This window comes from Biomphalaria glabrata, chromosome 14 (genome assembly GCF_947242115.1).
Source record: "Biomphalaria glabrata chromosome 14, xgBioGlab47.1, whole genome shotgun sequence".
Taxonomy (NCBI): Eukaryota; Metazoa; Mollusca; class Gastropoda; family Planorbidae; genus Biomphalaria; species Biomphalaria glabrata.
This window is the reverse complement of record NC_074724.1, coordinates 23,480,434-23,494,574: the sequence shown is the minus strand read 5'-3', so window position 1 is coordinate 23,494,574 and position 14,141 is coordinate 23,480,434. Positions and strand designations below refer to the sequence as shown.

Here is a 14,141-nt window from a genome sequence, read left to right as displayed (position 1 = left end):
TATTTCATAAATAACTGTTAGATTTAGTTCTTATTTTCTCTCTGTTCTCAGATTGGGAGAAATCCGATTGAGAGACTTAAAATGTGTGATACCAGATTCCAATTTGTACCATTACTTCTTCAAAGCTTTGGATCCAGAGTATGGGTCTGTTAAAGAAGAGGTTAGTAGCCAGTGGTAATTTTGGCATGAGCTTCTTCATGCTGTTAAATTAAATTTCTTTTAGTCCCTCTTTATAAGATATTCTTTGTTCCTAACCCTTTTAAGCCACAACATCTTGGGATTCTTCAACTTGAATTAACCCCAGACCATTGTGAAAAATAGAAAACCCTTTAGTGGTGTAACCATTTCAGTTGTAAATATTTTTGTAATCTGAAGTGTCAGTTGTATAATTTAGACCAGGCCATGCAAAGCCAAGACATTGCAATTTGTAGTCCACAGCACCCTAAGATATTTCATTTCTTTCAGCTCTACTTGTTGCTTCTGGAACTCGTATAGAATTTGATTTTGTATTCAACTATCAAAGAGAAAGTTTTCATTGTTTTACTCGACCCATTGTTTACAGAACCTAAAGATAGGAATAAAAGCAACAGCAGTAGCTTTGAAGAATTTAGACAAATTACTAAATCACTTTCAACATTAACTTTTTTTTTTCTCTTTGGGATTTTTTTGGTTATAGTTTAGTTTCTTTTTAACTTTCAACAAATTGACTTCATGAAAGTGTTGTCTTTTAGAAAGTACAAATGTTATCTCTACATCTTCTGATTGATACACAATTTGTATTTTGCTTGTTTTTCTATTTATTTTCACTTCTGAAAACTGTTTTGTCCACAGTTGTCTAATGATGATGACATATTGCCTGGTTGGGAAGGGAAAATTGTAGCTTGGCTGGAAGAGGAAACTGGAACAGCTTGTTGACCAAGTGCTTGCTTACCTGGCTAGTTTCTCCATGCATGCATGTCAAACAATTTATTATATAGCCCAATCTTAGCTGGACCTTTCTTCTTTTATGTCAGTTGTATTCAAACTTGCATTGCATTTAGTGCTTTGGTCCTTTTGGTGTAGATGTTACACTCATTGTAAAGTAGTTGTTGTGTGGACAACTAAAAGTTACAGTGATCAGCAACCAACTTCCTCCCTTGTCTTAAGGTGGATGTGACCCTCTTGCTTTGTGATTCATATTGTCTACCTGGTGTTATTTGATTCATATCTAATATATACAACTTATAAAAGGCACAGTTTTCAGTTGTGCTCTGTGACTTAACAAATGAACTATATGTGGTTCATGAATCTCCAAAGTTGAAGAATCACTGATATGAATGTCTTTGTGTCTGAGTATGTGAATGCCTTATTGAGTAGCTTGATTTGAAATCTGGTTTTGTCAGATGAGGCTTTAGAAAGAAATATTGTCTAAAAACTACATATATCAATCTCTTTGAGATGATGATTTCCTGAAATACCAACATTTCCCCAGGACCTATAAAACTGTACCAGTAGACTGTATGTACATTGACTTACAAGTAAAAAGAAAATATATTCCTGCAGGTTATTGCTGTAAGTTTTCTAAACAGTTCTTGGTGCTGTAAGAGAAATCAAAGAATAAGGAAACTACTGTCTGGGTTGAAATTCTGTCTGGGTTGAAACTATTTTGGCGTTAACTTTTTTTTAAAAGTCTTGCTGTTAAAGCTTACCACTGCCCATCATCTTAATCTTTCCACTCTTTAAAATCATTGTATTCATTACCCTAAGGTTGTACTTCTATTTTGGATGTTCATTTGTTGAAATAAAATATGCTACAGAGAGGCTGTTGTGAAAATTTGATCAAAATATTGTATTGAATCAGAACTGTTATAATTTTATCATTGTAAATAGATAAGCTGATTTATTTTTTTCCTTATTTCATATAAAAATGTGGACTGACTTGAAGTTTCTAGAATAAAACTAAATCAGTGCTCATGTGTATATGTCAGTGAGTTCAGAAGAGTTGCTGCCTTACTACTTAAACCAGTGTTGTTTTTATTTGGTTGAGTTAACATTAGTATGTCTGTTGCTTTTTTTTTTCTATTAATTTTCCACTTTTTTACTTTTTTAAATATTTTGCATTCCTAAATGGCCAACATTCCTTTGTTAACTTAATAAATCTTTAACTTTTGGTCTAGCGGTTATTTAATGTCTCTGATCATAGCCATCTATAGAGCATAGTCATGATAAAGAAGATATAAAACATTTATTCATTATTAATGTTTGAAAGCAAACACCCAAGGTTGTTGTTTTTTTTTTTCAATTTAATTGTTTTGTATTTCAAATGGAGGATCAGTAGTTGCATGTCCAGATGTCAAGCCTCAGGTCTTGAAATACTCCCACATCTCTTTGTTTAGAAACAGGTTCATATCAATAGCATTTAGCCTGTGAATTGCTGGCTAAGAATAAGTGTTTTTTTTTCTGCTTTATATCTTTAAATGAGAATCTTTTTCACAATTAATACAGTTTAAGACACAGACCTATTAATTTTTTTTTTATATAGCTAGAAAGTTCCAGAATGAAATGCTCTTTTTATACATAGATCAATCTAAAACTATTTTCTTTATTAATGTTTCAAGGCTATTACTCTTTTTCTTTTATTGAATTGAATTAGGATCAGTAGTTATATGTCCAGCTGCAATGCTCGCATATCTAGAAACGGGTTAAAAAAATTTTTGCTTCATATCTATAAAGAGAGCATCTGCAAAAGTAATTTAGGCACTGACCTATATTTTTGTTTCCCATTGCTAGAAAGTTTCAGAATTAAATGCTTTTCCACTTTTTGATATAGCATTGCGTTTTTAGCTTCATAAAAATATTGAATTATTAAGGCAAACAACTGAAATCAGTTCAATTTTTAACAGACACAATTAGCTAAACATCTGTCTGATTGATACATTTAACTCTCATGTAACTAAACCTCTAATACACTTTGTTTTTATTTATTTTGGAGTATTTTTTTTAAACCACATTCCTTTGTTTGTACTATTTATAATTATTATATTTTGACTCGACAATATTGTATTGAAATTTATTGCCTCCCTTAATTGACATGGATTACCTCCCACCAGTGTTGACATGGGTAACCTTCAAAGTAATAGCCATTGCAATGTCTGCATGGATAACTGTATTACATGTGGCTATGTACTGTATCTGCAGAGCATATTGGATGTGACTTTATATGTAACATTTGGTTTGGCTTTATGTTTAATCTGTGGTTTACTCAGCGTTGGTGGTAACCTATGGTCATCTCTCTAGTGGTCAGTCATGGCCATCTGTTGTGATCATTTCTCTATCTGGTCAACATGAAAAATGTTAAATGTGCATTACTTATTTAGTGTGCTACATGTCCCAGTGTTCATTCATCTGTGTAAAGGTTGAGAATCCTTGTAATCAATGGATATGAAGAATCCCATGTCAGCTCTCCCAACACAGCTCATCATTTATTTGGGTGTAAATAATGTCTCAACGTCTTTCACATTTTTGTTCTGACATTTCCACCATTACAATCTGTTTATTTATTACCATGTGTGGCATAACTTCACAGTCGATTTCAAGCTTTCATGAATGGCTTTGAATTCACATCATTTTGTCACAATTCAATTTATTATTCATAAAACATAATGACAATAATTGCGTGTGTATGAAGATCATCTTTCTTTTTGAACATTTTTTTTTTGTGATCTCAAATTTTTTTTTTTTTTGTTAGTTTTGTATTTCTTGTCATCACTTATTCCAATGAATGCCAGCAATGTTGTGACAAGATTTCTACATCAGACCCACCTAGAGATAAACTTTTGAAATGGTCATAAAATGTTTTACCTTGATTCATTGATTCCAAGTTTTATAAATCTATGTTCAGAGATGTTTTGTTTTATTTACCCTGTGTATTATAGTTGGTAGTTTCTGCTAACTATGAAATTGCAATAAATATTTGAATGCTTACTTTATTTTTATTTTTTTTTTACTGGTACTTATAGATGGGAAGGAAGGGGGAAGAGAAATGACTATTTCAAAACAGTAGTCCACTGCTTTGGACCAAATACTCATTTTTGGAACAGATTTTTTATATTTAATACATTTGATGCTATTTTTTTGTTTGTTTTATTTACATGTCAACTACTTGGACATATCAAAACCTTTAGCATGGGGTTGACATAGTGCAACAGTGATGAGAGCATGCACTTAAAGGTTGTGTACCATTTAAGCTCATTGTACAAGTCAGTGACTAGTTGTATATCAGTTTTAACTGATTGATCAAGACTGTGATCAGTTTCACTTGTAAGACCAGTTGGTTGTGTTCAAAGTCAATACTCTCTGGAATTAGTTGGATCATTTCTAGTATATAGGTTTTTACAATGCACATTTTTATTTTATTTTTTACTATAAAGTGTTGTTTGTGTTTGTTTGTTTTTTTTGGCTTTGGTGAAAAAAATAGAGTGTCTCAGACAGAGTTGTTTAAAATTAGAAAGCAGATTGATTATATCTCCTTTTTAAACAATTGGATGACAATACTTGGTTCTGGACTTCATATCTTTGTTGTTGGGGTTAGTCTTAACATTGACTCAGTTTGTTAGTGGTTTCGGTAGCCTTAACATTGGCTCAGTTTGTTAGTGGTTGCCTTAACATTGGCTCAGTTTGTTTGTGGTAGCCTTAATATTGGCTCAGTTTGTTAGTGGTAGTCTTAACATTGACTCAGTTTGTTAGTGGTAGTCTTAACATTAACTCAGTTTGTTAGTGGTAGTCTTAACATTGGCTCAGTTTGTTAGTGGTAGCCTTAACATTGGCTCAGTTTGTTAGTGGTAGCCTTAACATTGGCTCAGTTTGTCAGTGGTAGCCTTAACATTGGCTCAGTTTGTTAGTGGTAGCCTTAACATTGGCTCAGTTTGTGGTAGCCTTAACATTGACCCAGTTAATGAAAAAATGTTAAAGCCTTTTAGATTTCTTAGATTTAAAAAAAAAAGTGTGCACATTTAACATTGTATGGGCATACTGGTTCTGTAGGCCGAGACCAAGAAACATGTCCTTTAATCGGAGATGGTTGATAACTATAAATAGCTAGCTATTTGATGTACAGATATTAGGAAGTGTTGATAGCTTTGTAATTTAGAAGGTATACAATACAATTCCTAAGTTTATTTGTTTGTAGCATGAACCAATTTGTCTTAAATATTTGGATTTCAAGAAAACATCCTTGACATTGTTTAGAGTAAAAAATTTAACATGGAAATCCACAATAATTAAAAATCAATTTTAGAATACAAGATAATAACTTATTAAACTTAATATATAGACTATATTGACATAGCCAACTGCAGATTTTGTTGCTTTTGTTTCCATTTTCATAGTTGTAAATTATGCATAAAGTTGGCTTTTGTATGGCCTCTGTCAGTTGCCAAGCAATTTATAGCATGAAATGAAAGCTATTGTCAAAAGAAGGTCGTAGTTGTGATTTTATTGATGTCCTAAACATTTACCATCACTTATCCTACTTAGTGTATGTTGTGATCTCTCAGTATCTTTTGATTGCATTCAAGTTGTCCATTTCAACATTTACATGTTAGAATGCATCTTATTTAGTGTATGTTGTGATTCATCAGTATCTTTTGACTGCATTCAAGTTGTCCATTTCAACATTTACATGTTAGACTGCTGGACAATGTTAGATTTGATTTATCATTTGAAATGAACAAACTTTTGGTGGACTGACTCTAATACAATAGCTTTGTATTGATGAAGGAATGGAATGCTGGAAAACAAAATGTGTAGGTAGAAAGGTTGTATGTTCTAGCCCTACTTAGAGAATTGTAGTATCATTTTTAAAGTAAAAAAAAAATGTGATGTCAGCAAGCAAAATTCTTGTCCCACCAAGAATAGACTGTCTAGGTCACTATAATGTCCTTGCTTATTTCATAATTAGCTTATGTGTCTAGTGACTGTGTTTACATTAGCTTTGTACTTATCTTTAGATACAATGTGTGTTAATTAGTGTTCAAATCACACATTTTATTTGCCATCCAGTGACCCTATATAAAAGCCTTTCCAAAATGTATGGATTGGTTTAGCTTTATTTTAAATAAGAAATGAAATAATATCCAATGAATAAAAAGTTTTTCATGAGATGTTTGTATGGTATAAGAAACATTTTAAGGCTTTTTTTTTTTTCCAATTCAACATGCAACTTCAATGATTGTTTGTATCATTGGTGCCTGTGTTAAACCTTGAACTATTTGGAAATAGAAGTTTTTGAAAAAAAAAAATTTAGGGCTGGCATTCCATTCAGGTCAGTTAGCTATATAATAATAACCAGCTTTGACTATTCAAGGGTATTTGAAGAAACAAAAAATATATCTTGATTGAAATCATAATTTGTTAGTTTAGCTTTTTCAAAACCTGTATGCTTGTTAGTGTATGGACATCATCAATATAGGAACTGGTGTTGATGTGTTGTATTCATTAGCTTAGATTCCATCCCTTATTATATATCAACTGAATGGTTATGTAAATAAGACTTAGTACCATAGCAAGCCTGTCTCAGTGGAAGCTTTTTTTTTTTTACATGAATTTTTACAAAAATTGAAGTTGTTCAATTAAATGCATTGAAAAACTTCTTAATATATTTGTATACATCACATTTCTAGTCACTTAGGTCAAAAAAAAAAGAGTTGCTTAACTGAAACTTTTTGTTCTTATGTACACCAATATTGACTGTGTATTTTATGAAGTCTGTGTAACTGTATTTTGACTATATCAGTATTTCAACCAAGCTCTCTTACTTCTAACAACTAAAACCATTTACAATTTTTGTTTGTCTGCTGCTCTAGTGGACAAAATTTCTCATTTGGTCAATAAAATTAAGAATTTGGAAACATCTTTTTGTTATTTTATTAAATACTTCAAAATGTTTATCATATATCAAATATACTATAAATATATTACTCCCACAATATACCAGTATTTTAATATTTTCATTGTTTAACTTCCGCTGATGAAAAAAAGGATTACCTAGCTGTGTGAAATTAAAAACTGTTTGCCAGATAGGCCACTGACTTTATGCTCTTCATAAAATGCTCTTTTCAAAAAAAGTTTTTCAGAGTTAGCATTTAGATAAATAAAAATATAAGTTAACTGTGACTACAATGTTGAAGTATTTGCCTATCACTGTCTTAATCTTACACATATACTATTAGTTACTATATCTAGTTTCTTAACCCTAGTAGCCATGAAAACTGCTAGAAAATTAACAAAAGCAAACCAAGGCAATTTTGAATTCAATTAGTTCAGACAATTTAATTTCAATTCCTCCTAATTGTATTGCTAGTTGTGGTATATATCACATGAACTGCTTACAAAAACATGTTGAACAAAATGAACAGAGAACAAACAAATGGTGTGTAACATTTGGATTGCAAATACTTCCACTTCACAAGGCAAGCATTCAACACTCTCAGGAGATATATACAATAATGGGTTAGATGGCACTAGGATTAGATTTGTTAGAATACTTATTACACACAAAATTGTCTTGCTTCCAAATCTGTCAAATGAGGACACAAATGGGGAAAAAAGTCAAGCTTTATGTACAATTATGAGTTGTTGAACAGGGAATATATGTAATAATGCATCATAATTTCTAGTGTTGCCAGAATGAGACAATGAATTAAAATTGCACTATGTTTTAAACTCTATATTTGAGTATCAGAATAGTGTGAATGGTGTAATGTTTTGACTTGAAAACATCTGCTTATTATCATAAACAATGATTCTTGTTACCTTAAGTTTTAGAACATGTGTCTGCAAAGTTTATACTCTAGGGCAACTTGCATTTTCTGGTGAGATTTGAGTTTGGGGAGGTTCAGGTAAATGTCTTTTATTTATTCATCATTAATTACTCTCCTTCCTCTACTAGAGAAACCTCAAAGTGAAATGTACTTTTTATACTCATTACAAATGCATGTTATGTGTCTGAACATTGAAGGAGAAGTAATTTGCTTTCCATTCTAATATGATGATTGTGCATTGTTACTAAGCCAGAACCACATATTAGAACTTACAAGCCCCCAGTAGATAAAAGGAGATTATAACAATGTTAGTGAGCTCTAAATTATTAACAAAATTACCAAGTATTGTTCTTTACAAATATCATTTTTTTACAAATGTGTAGATAGAAATACAAGTTGCCCTGCTATAGCCTAAAACAGATTCAGAAGATGATATGCCATAGTTTAAAAATAGAAAAAAAAAGTATTGAGGTAGAACACAGCACAACCATGACATCATCTGGCCTAGCCAAAGTGAAATACTTACAAAATTGCCTGCATAGGCCCTATTTGTTTCTCTTTTAAGTTTTATCAACTCAAACAAAATAATGACAAATAGTAAGTCCCTATTCTTGGAAAATAAAAATGACTAAGAGTTTTCATTACCCAAATATTTTTTGAGCTTCACATAGAGTAGAATTGATTTGTGCTAAACAAATTGCTCTTGTCAAGAAACCTTACACTAAATGTAATTTGTTTAAAACAATGTATAGCTTGAATGTAAAATCAATTCAGTACATTCAATTTCATTAAAATCAAAATGACCACAAATTAAAACAAAACAAAAAATCAACTAAAATGTCAGTAGTGTAGACCTACAACTGAACTGTTAGTGTTTTTTTTTGTTTTTTTTTTTGTTTTTTGTTAACACAACATAAAATTTGTGAGAACTGCCAGTAATAGACAAAAAAGAAAACATAACAAAAAATGTCTCTTGTAGAGAAATGAATAAAATAAACTGAATCCAACATTGTCTTTGTATAGTAATTATCTCCAAATGAATTCTACAACTTGAGAAATTTCATTTACCCAGTATGTAAATACTGTACAGCCAACAAGTTGTCAAGAGATTTAGTTGAGAGATAAGATCTATATTAAATACAAGTTTATTTACCAAAGTAGTTATACACTGATTTGAAATGTCCCTCTTCTAAGAGCCATAATACTTAAAAAATGGATTGTACACAGGTTGAAATATTGCTCAAGCAGAGCTATATCCAATTAGTCAACAAATGTGCTGATATAAAAACAAACTATGTATCCCCATGGTTGGAGAACATTTGAAAAGATGAGCTGTTGGAATCACTGTTCACAAGTGTGGTGCCTGAGTGGTGTAGAGTCAAAGGCTGTGAGTTTGTCTGTAGAGATGAGATGCCATTGGAATTGTTGGTTGGAAGTGTAAACACCTTCTGGTTCAATGAAAGGATAGTGTTGGTGGCACTGGTGTCCAGGATGGAGGGTGAAAAAAGCAAGCTACCACCAGAGATGGTAGAGGCTGTGGAGGGACTGGAAGACAGTGTATCACTGGAGGAGTAAATAGGTGTTATGATAACGCTGTCTGAAGTTAACTGCTGTTGGGGTGATGTAGACTCCTGTTCAGAGAGTTTTGAATCTAAATGTCTTTGGTACCTCTGCTTCTCTTGGTGCTGCTCATGCTGTTTTAGGAGCTGATTGATTTGCTCTTGGGAGCTAGAGGTTAGCAAGATGTTGGTAGTACTTGCATCTGTTTTGGTTTCTGAGGAGTCTCCGGTGGAATGCAGTAACTGAATGTGGCTTTGATTATAGCTTGAGCTAGGAGGATTAATACGTTTTTCTTTCTGTCTTCTATTGCAAAACCAAACTCGAATTACCTACATATATAAAACAAATGTTTTCTTAGCAAATGTTAATCTGTATAATAATTATTTAATGCATAATATAAAGTAAATTGATATATCTAATGGTATGATTAAGTATCACCATTCTGATAAAATTATTGTGTAACTGAGTGTTTATCACACACAAAAATGGCTAACCTCTTTTTCCATATTAAGTGAATCTGCAATGAGAGAGATATCGTCAGAGGTTGGTTTTGAGTTCCCCAGGAAACTTTTCTCTAAGGCCACCCTTATCACAGTGTCAATACTGGTTCTTTTTTTTCTTCGCCTCCCTACACCTTCACCTGAACCACCACCAGGTGAGAGCGGGGTAGGACTTCTGGACATTGCATCAGCATCCTGAAACAAACAAAACCAGTAAGATGACTTGATGAGCAAACAAAATATACAAGTTTATAAGAGATATAATGGTAAGTTTATATCTGATAGCAAAAGGGCTCAAAGAACTGTACTAATTGTTTGAAATCAATCGAATATATATGCTGCTGAGCTCACCTCCAGCCATTTCTGTAACAAAGGTTTCAGTTTACACATATTCTTGAAGCTTAAGTTCAAGGCTTCAAATCTTGAGATGGTAGTCTGACTAAAGTCATTGCCATAAAGTTTTCCCATGGCCAGGCCAACATCACCCTGAGTAAAACCTGAAGCAAAAATATTATAATAAAAAAATTAATTTCTTTCATTTGTAACTAAATTCATTTGTAATCTGACTACATCAGTCCAGCAGGACTATTTAAAGCACATCAGTGTACAAAGAACAATGTTTCAGGCCAACATTCAAAGCACATCAAATTGTTTTTTTTAGTACCAACAAAACACTTGTGTAAGTTTGTAAAATGTACAAGCTTCAACTCACCGAGTTCTATTCTTCTTCTTTTAAAAGTCTTTGCAAATGTTTCTAGTTCTTCAAGGTCAATATTCATGGTCTCTTCCTGGCAACAAAACATTCAAATCAAATTGATTTAAGGCATTTTTTTTTACTATATAAACTATAAATGTTTCCTTAGAGTTGGTGTTAATGTTTTAGCATATTATAATTACATAATTGCATAATTAACAATTAGTTTCATAAATATTTCTAAAAGATCTGTAATTATGACTTAATGATATTACAAACAATCTGAAACTTTAACTCCAATAGAGTGATTTACCATTGGAATCTAGAACTACATATTGAAGTTAAGGGGTTACTGGAGTGCAAAATTATTTTTTTTTATTTTTGCTTTAACTTAACAACTTTTGTTATATTATATCGTATGACAACTCAATAAAAAAAAAATAAATTGAATGTTGTCTAATGTTTCTGGGTTGCATGGTAATGGCGGCCATCTTGAAAATAAACACAAATTAGTTCATATAGGAAATTTCTAAAATTTTTCAAAATTGATAAATTTCAAAGCTAAAAATACTTACACCTTAAAGTATAAAGGTGACTGGAAGGAGCTAGCTAGATTTTATACATTTTCCCTTAGTATTGTGCATTTTATAATTTTTTTAAAAAGAGTGATTTTTTTTACCTGTAAAATGCATCCACATTTTTTTTCAAAAAGATCATATATTAAAAACTTCTTCCGATAAAGTCATTAAAACTAGCTGATTCTCTTTATTATTTATCTCTGAATATGTGTACCGAATTTGACACATTTATCTCTATTAGTTCTAGAGATTTTAGAAATATGTTACAGGGGGGGTCACAAAAAAATGCATTCACACAAAAACAGTGAATTTGTATTAAGAAAAATATGGAAAATAGTGTTCACCATGCATCATTAAAATGCTTTTTTTCAATAAAAAATGCAATTTTTTAGAAAATTTTTGGTGCCAGTTTATAAAATACATGCCCACCTATTTAATTACACCAAAATTGAAAAATCATTTTTTTTTACCCAAAATTGTCTTTTAAATATACTCCCCAAATGACAATGCAAATTAAGATAATGTAAATCTAAGCTTAGTCTACCAGTGCAAGCATTTTAAGTGAATTCTATTAGCATCAGTCATTCTCTAAAATATTGTATGCAAAGGAATTAATGTTTAATCAATTCAATCTAATTATGAAAGCAATCATTATTTTAATAGCCCATTTGCTTTTTGAATGTTTGACAATTTAAGATATTGTGCACTGAAATTCACTTTTTTAAGTTAAATGGTTGTTTAGAAATAATAAATTTTCCGTAACACTAGATCTGGTTTTATTTGTAGCTTATTCTATTCATAGCATGCCATCATATTCTGGTTAAATACAGCTTAGTGAGCATTATGCCAGTGACTGACTGTCCCAATATAGGCAGCATGCACTCCTCCAATCTTAGCATGTACGCATGGAATATAATGTGAGCTCCAGACAATTACAACAATTAAAGACAACCATTACATTATGTTACTGAGAATTGCAAAATGTGTTTTCTTAAAGAGGTAACTAAGACCCATAAGGCAAAAACAGAGTTGGGTTTGGCCAGACAAATTAGAATAAAAAAGAAAAAAAAAGTATGGCTCTTTAAGAAAAATAACATTCTGAAGCCATTCAAAACCTAAACATCAATCTAATAATGAATGCTGGAAAATGATTTTACAGATTCAGGTGTTTGCTGAACAGTCAAGACAAATGAGGCTGGTGAATTTCCTTCTCGTGGACTTTCCTGTGGTGAGGCTGGAGGGGAAGAGCTCTGTTCTGGTGATTGCATAGGTGAATCTTGATGGTGTTGTTGCTGTAGTTTCTGTTGTTGTTGCAACTGAGCAGCATTAATTGAAGTCAAACGCTGGTTCAACATCAAACTATTGGCTGACAATAAGGGCAGACTATTCTAAAAGTTGAAAAAAAAAAATTAAAAATATGGTATTTTTTCAGTTTTGATTACTTATAACAGATAGTAACTTTTTAAAAAAATATTGTCAAAGAAATAATTAATTTAAAAGAAATGTCATTTTAGAATGCAATTATGTAATTATAATATGCTAAAACATTAACACCAAATCTAAGGAAACATTTATAGTTTATATAGTAAAAATAAAATTCCTTAAATATTCTTAGTCTACCTGATTTGGTATTAATAACTGTGTACCAGCAAGCTGACTCAACTGTGTAGGGCTCAACTGAGTAGGGCTGACCACTAAAAACTGCTGAAGCTGACCATTCTGCAACATGGACACAGTCTGAGCTCCTGGAAATACCTGTGCTATGGAGGAAGCAATCGCTGAGGTGGCCAAGCTTTGCTGTAAAGCTGGTTGAGATGTTGGAGTGACAAACAGTGAAGGTGTGGTAGACATTGTAGTTGGACTGCTGGGTCGTAAGGGTGCTACATTTCCAGTGGTAGAGGTCTGTGATTCAAACACGTAAAATAAATACAACTTTAGCATAGATATAGCCTTATCATTGAGACTGACAGCATCACTCTACATTCCTAAGTCAAAGAAATCAGAGAAGTCTAATTACATAATAAATTAACATACCAAAAAAAAACAACACATATGCAAGTGCAGTGTCAGTGCAGTGTCTAGACAGCGAGTAGTATGTTGAACTAGTTTATCAAAATCCTTTTTTTTAGGACCATTAGCTAAGTTAATGAGTTGAAACCTTTCTGCTGCTACCTCTTTCTTTTCAAACTGATCCTAGAGTTATAGTTTATAAAGTTAACCTGATAACATTTATATTCTATGTGGGAAGGAGGGGGGAATTACAGACCTGATTGTCAGCACTGAGATTTAAAATCTGAGCCATCTGCTGTTGTTGACTGTTGCCAGCCAAGTTCTTCTGAAACTGTGTATGCAATAAAATTTGTTGCAAAGCTTCAGTGGTCAAGGTCAGACCTGCAGTGGGCATTGCTGTTGACACTGGAATCTTAAAAATTAAAAATAGAAATCAGTCATGCACAAAATATTTTGAAATCAATCAAGTGAAACACTTTGTTCAGGTCAACTAGCTTAAGAGAGAGAGAGATGAAGTTTAAAACATCAGTATCTTTATCAAACACCTTTAAAACATGTTTTAAAATTATAGGATGTACTACATTAGTTTTTACTGTGATGTGAGACATTTACATAATTTACTAAGCTAAGATTTAGTAATATAAAGCTTTATTTTTTATAACAACTCCTTATTTTTGGTTTTAGTTCAATTGGATACTACAGACATAATAACTCTGCCAAGGATGGCCCCAAGAGCTAGCTACCCTACCCTTTTGAAAAACTACTAGCTACAGAAACACTAAACAGCAAACAACGGAATTCATGGACCTGGGAGAAGATGGACACCCCAAGAACAAGATACCTGGAGGAAATTGGTTGGTGGCCAATGCCCCAGATGTGACCACAAGTAGAGATGAGATGAAAGGAATGAGACTTAATAATGCAGCCTGTGATCCCTCCCAAAACAGAAGAGTAGTTCAGACAGGCCAATGGAGGGGAGCTTCCATATGCCTAGAGTTCT

The 14,141-nt window shown here is 32.2% G+C and overlaps 2 protein-coding genes across 8 annotated transcripts in view; one reads left to right on the top strand and one right to left on the bottom strand.

Annotated features, from left to right (window-relative positions):
* Positions 1-8,756, top strand: part of LOC106077008 (dixin-like) — a 39,706-nt gene extending 30,950 nt beyond the window's left edge. For all 4 annotated transcript variants that reach the window (XM_013237803.2, XM_013237804.2, XM_013237800.2 and 1 more), the window contains 2 exons: positions 52-160; positions 832-8,756. In XM_013237803.2, the coding sequence (XP_013093257.2) occupies positions 52-160; positions 832-915 (193 nt within the window). In that variant the 3' untranslated portion in view covers positions 916-8,756. The remainder of the gene's footprint in view (positions 1-51; positions 161-831) is intronic.
* Positions 7,282-14,141, bottom strand: part of LOC106077009 (POU domain, class 2, transcription factor 2-like) — a 25,532-nt gene continuing 18,672 nt past the window's right edge. For all 4 annotated transcript variants that reach the window (XM_056009970.1, XM_056009971.1, XM_056009972.1 and 1 more), the window contains 7 exons: positions 13,398-13,553; positions 12,752-13,033; positions 12,289-12,519; positions 10,572-10,647; positions 10,211-10,356; positions 9,854-10,054; positions 7,282-9,688 (listed from right to left, as the gene is read on the bottom strand). In XM_056009970.1, the coding sequence (XP_055865945.1) occupies positions 9,092-9,688; positions 9,854-10,054; positions 10,211-10,356; positions 10,572-10,647; positions 12,289-12,519; positions 12,752-13,033; positions 13,398-13,553 (1,689 nt within the window). In that variant the 3' untranslated portion in view covers positions 7,282-9,091. The remainder of the gene's footprint in view (positions 9,689-9,853; positions 10,055-10,210; positions 10,357-10,571; positions 10,648-12,288; positions 12,520-12,751; positions 13,034-13,397; positions 13,554-14,141) is intronic.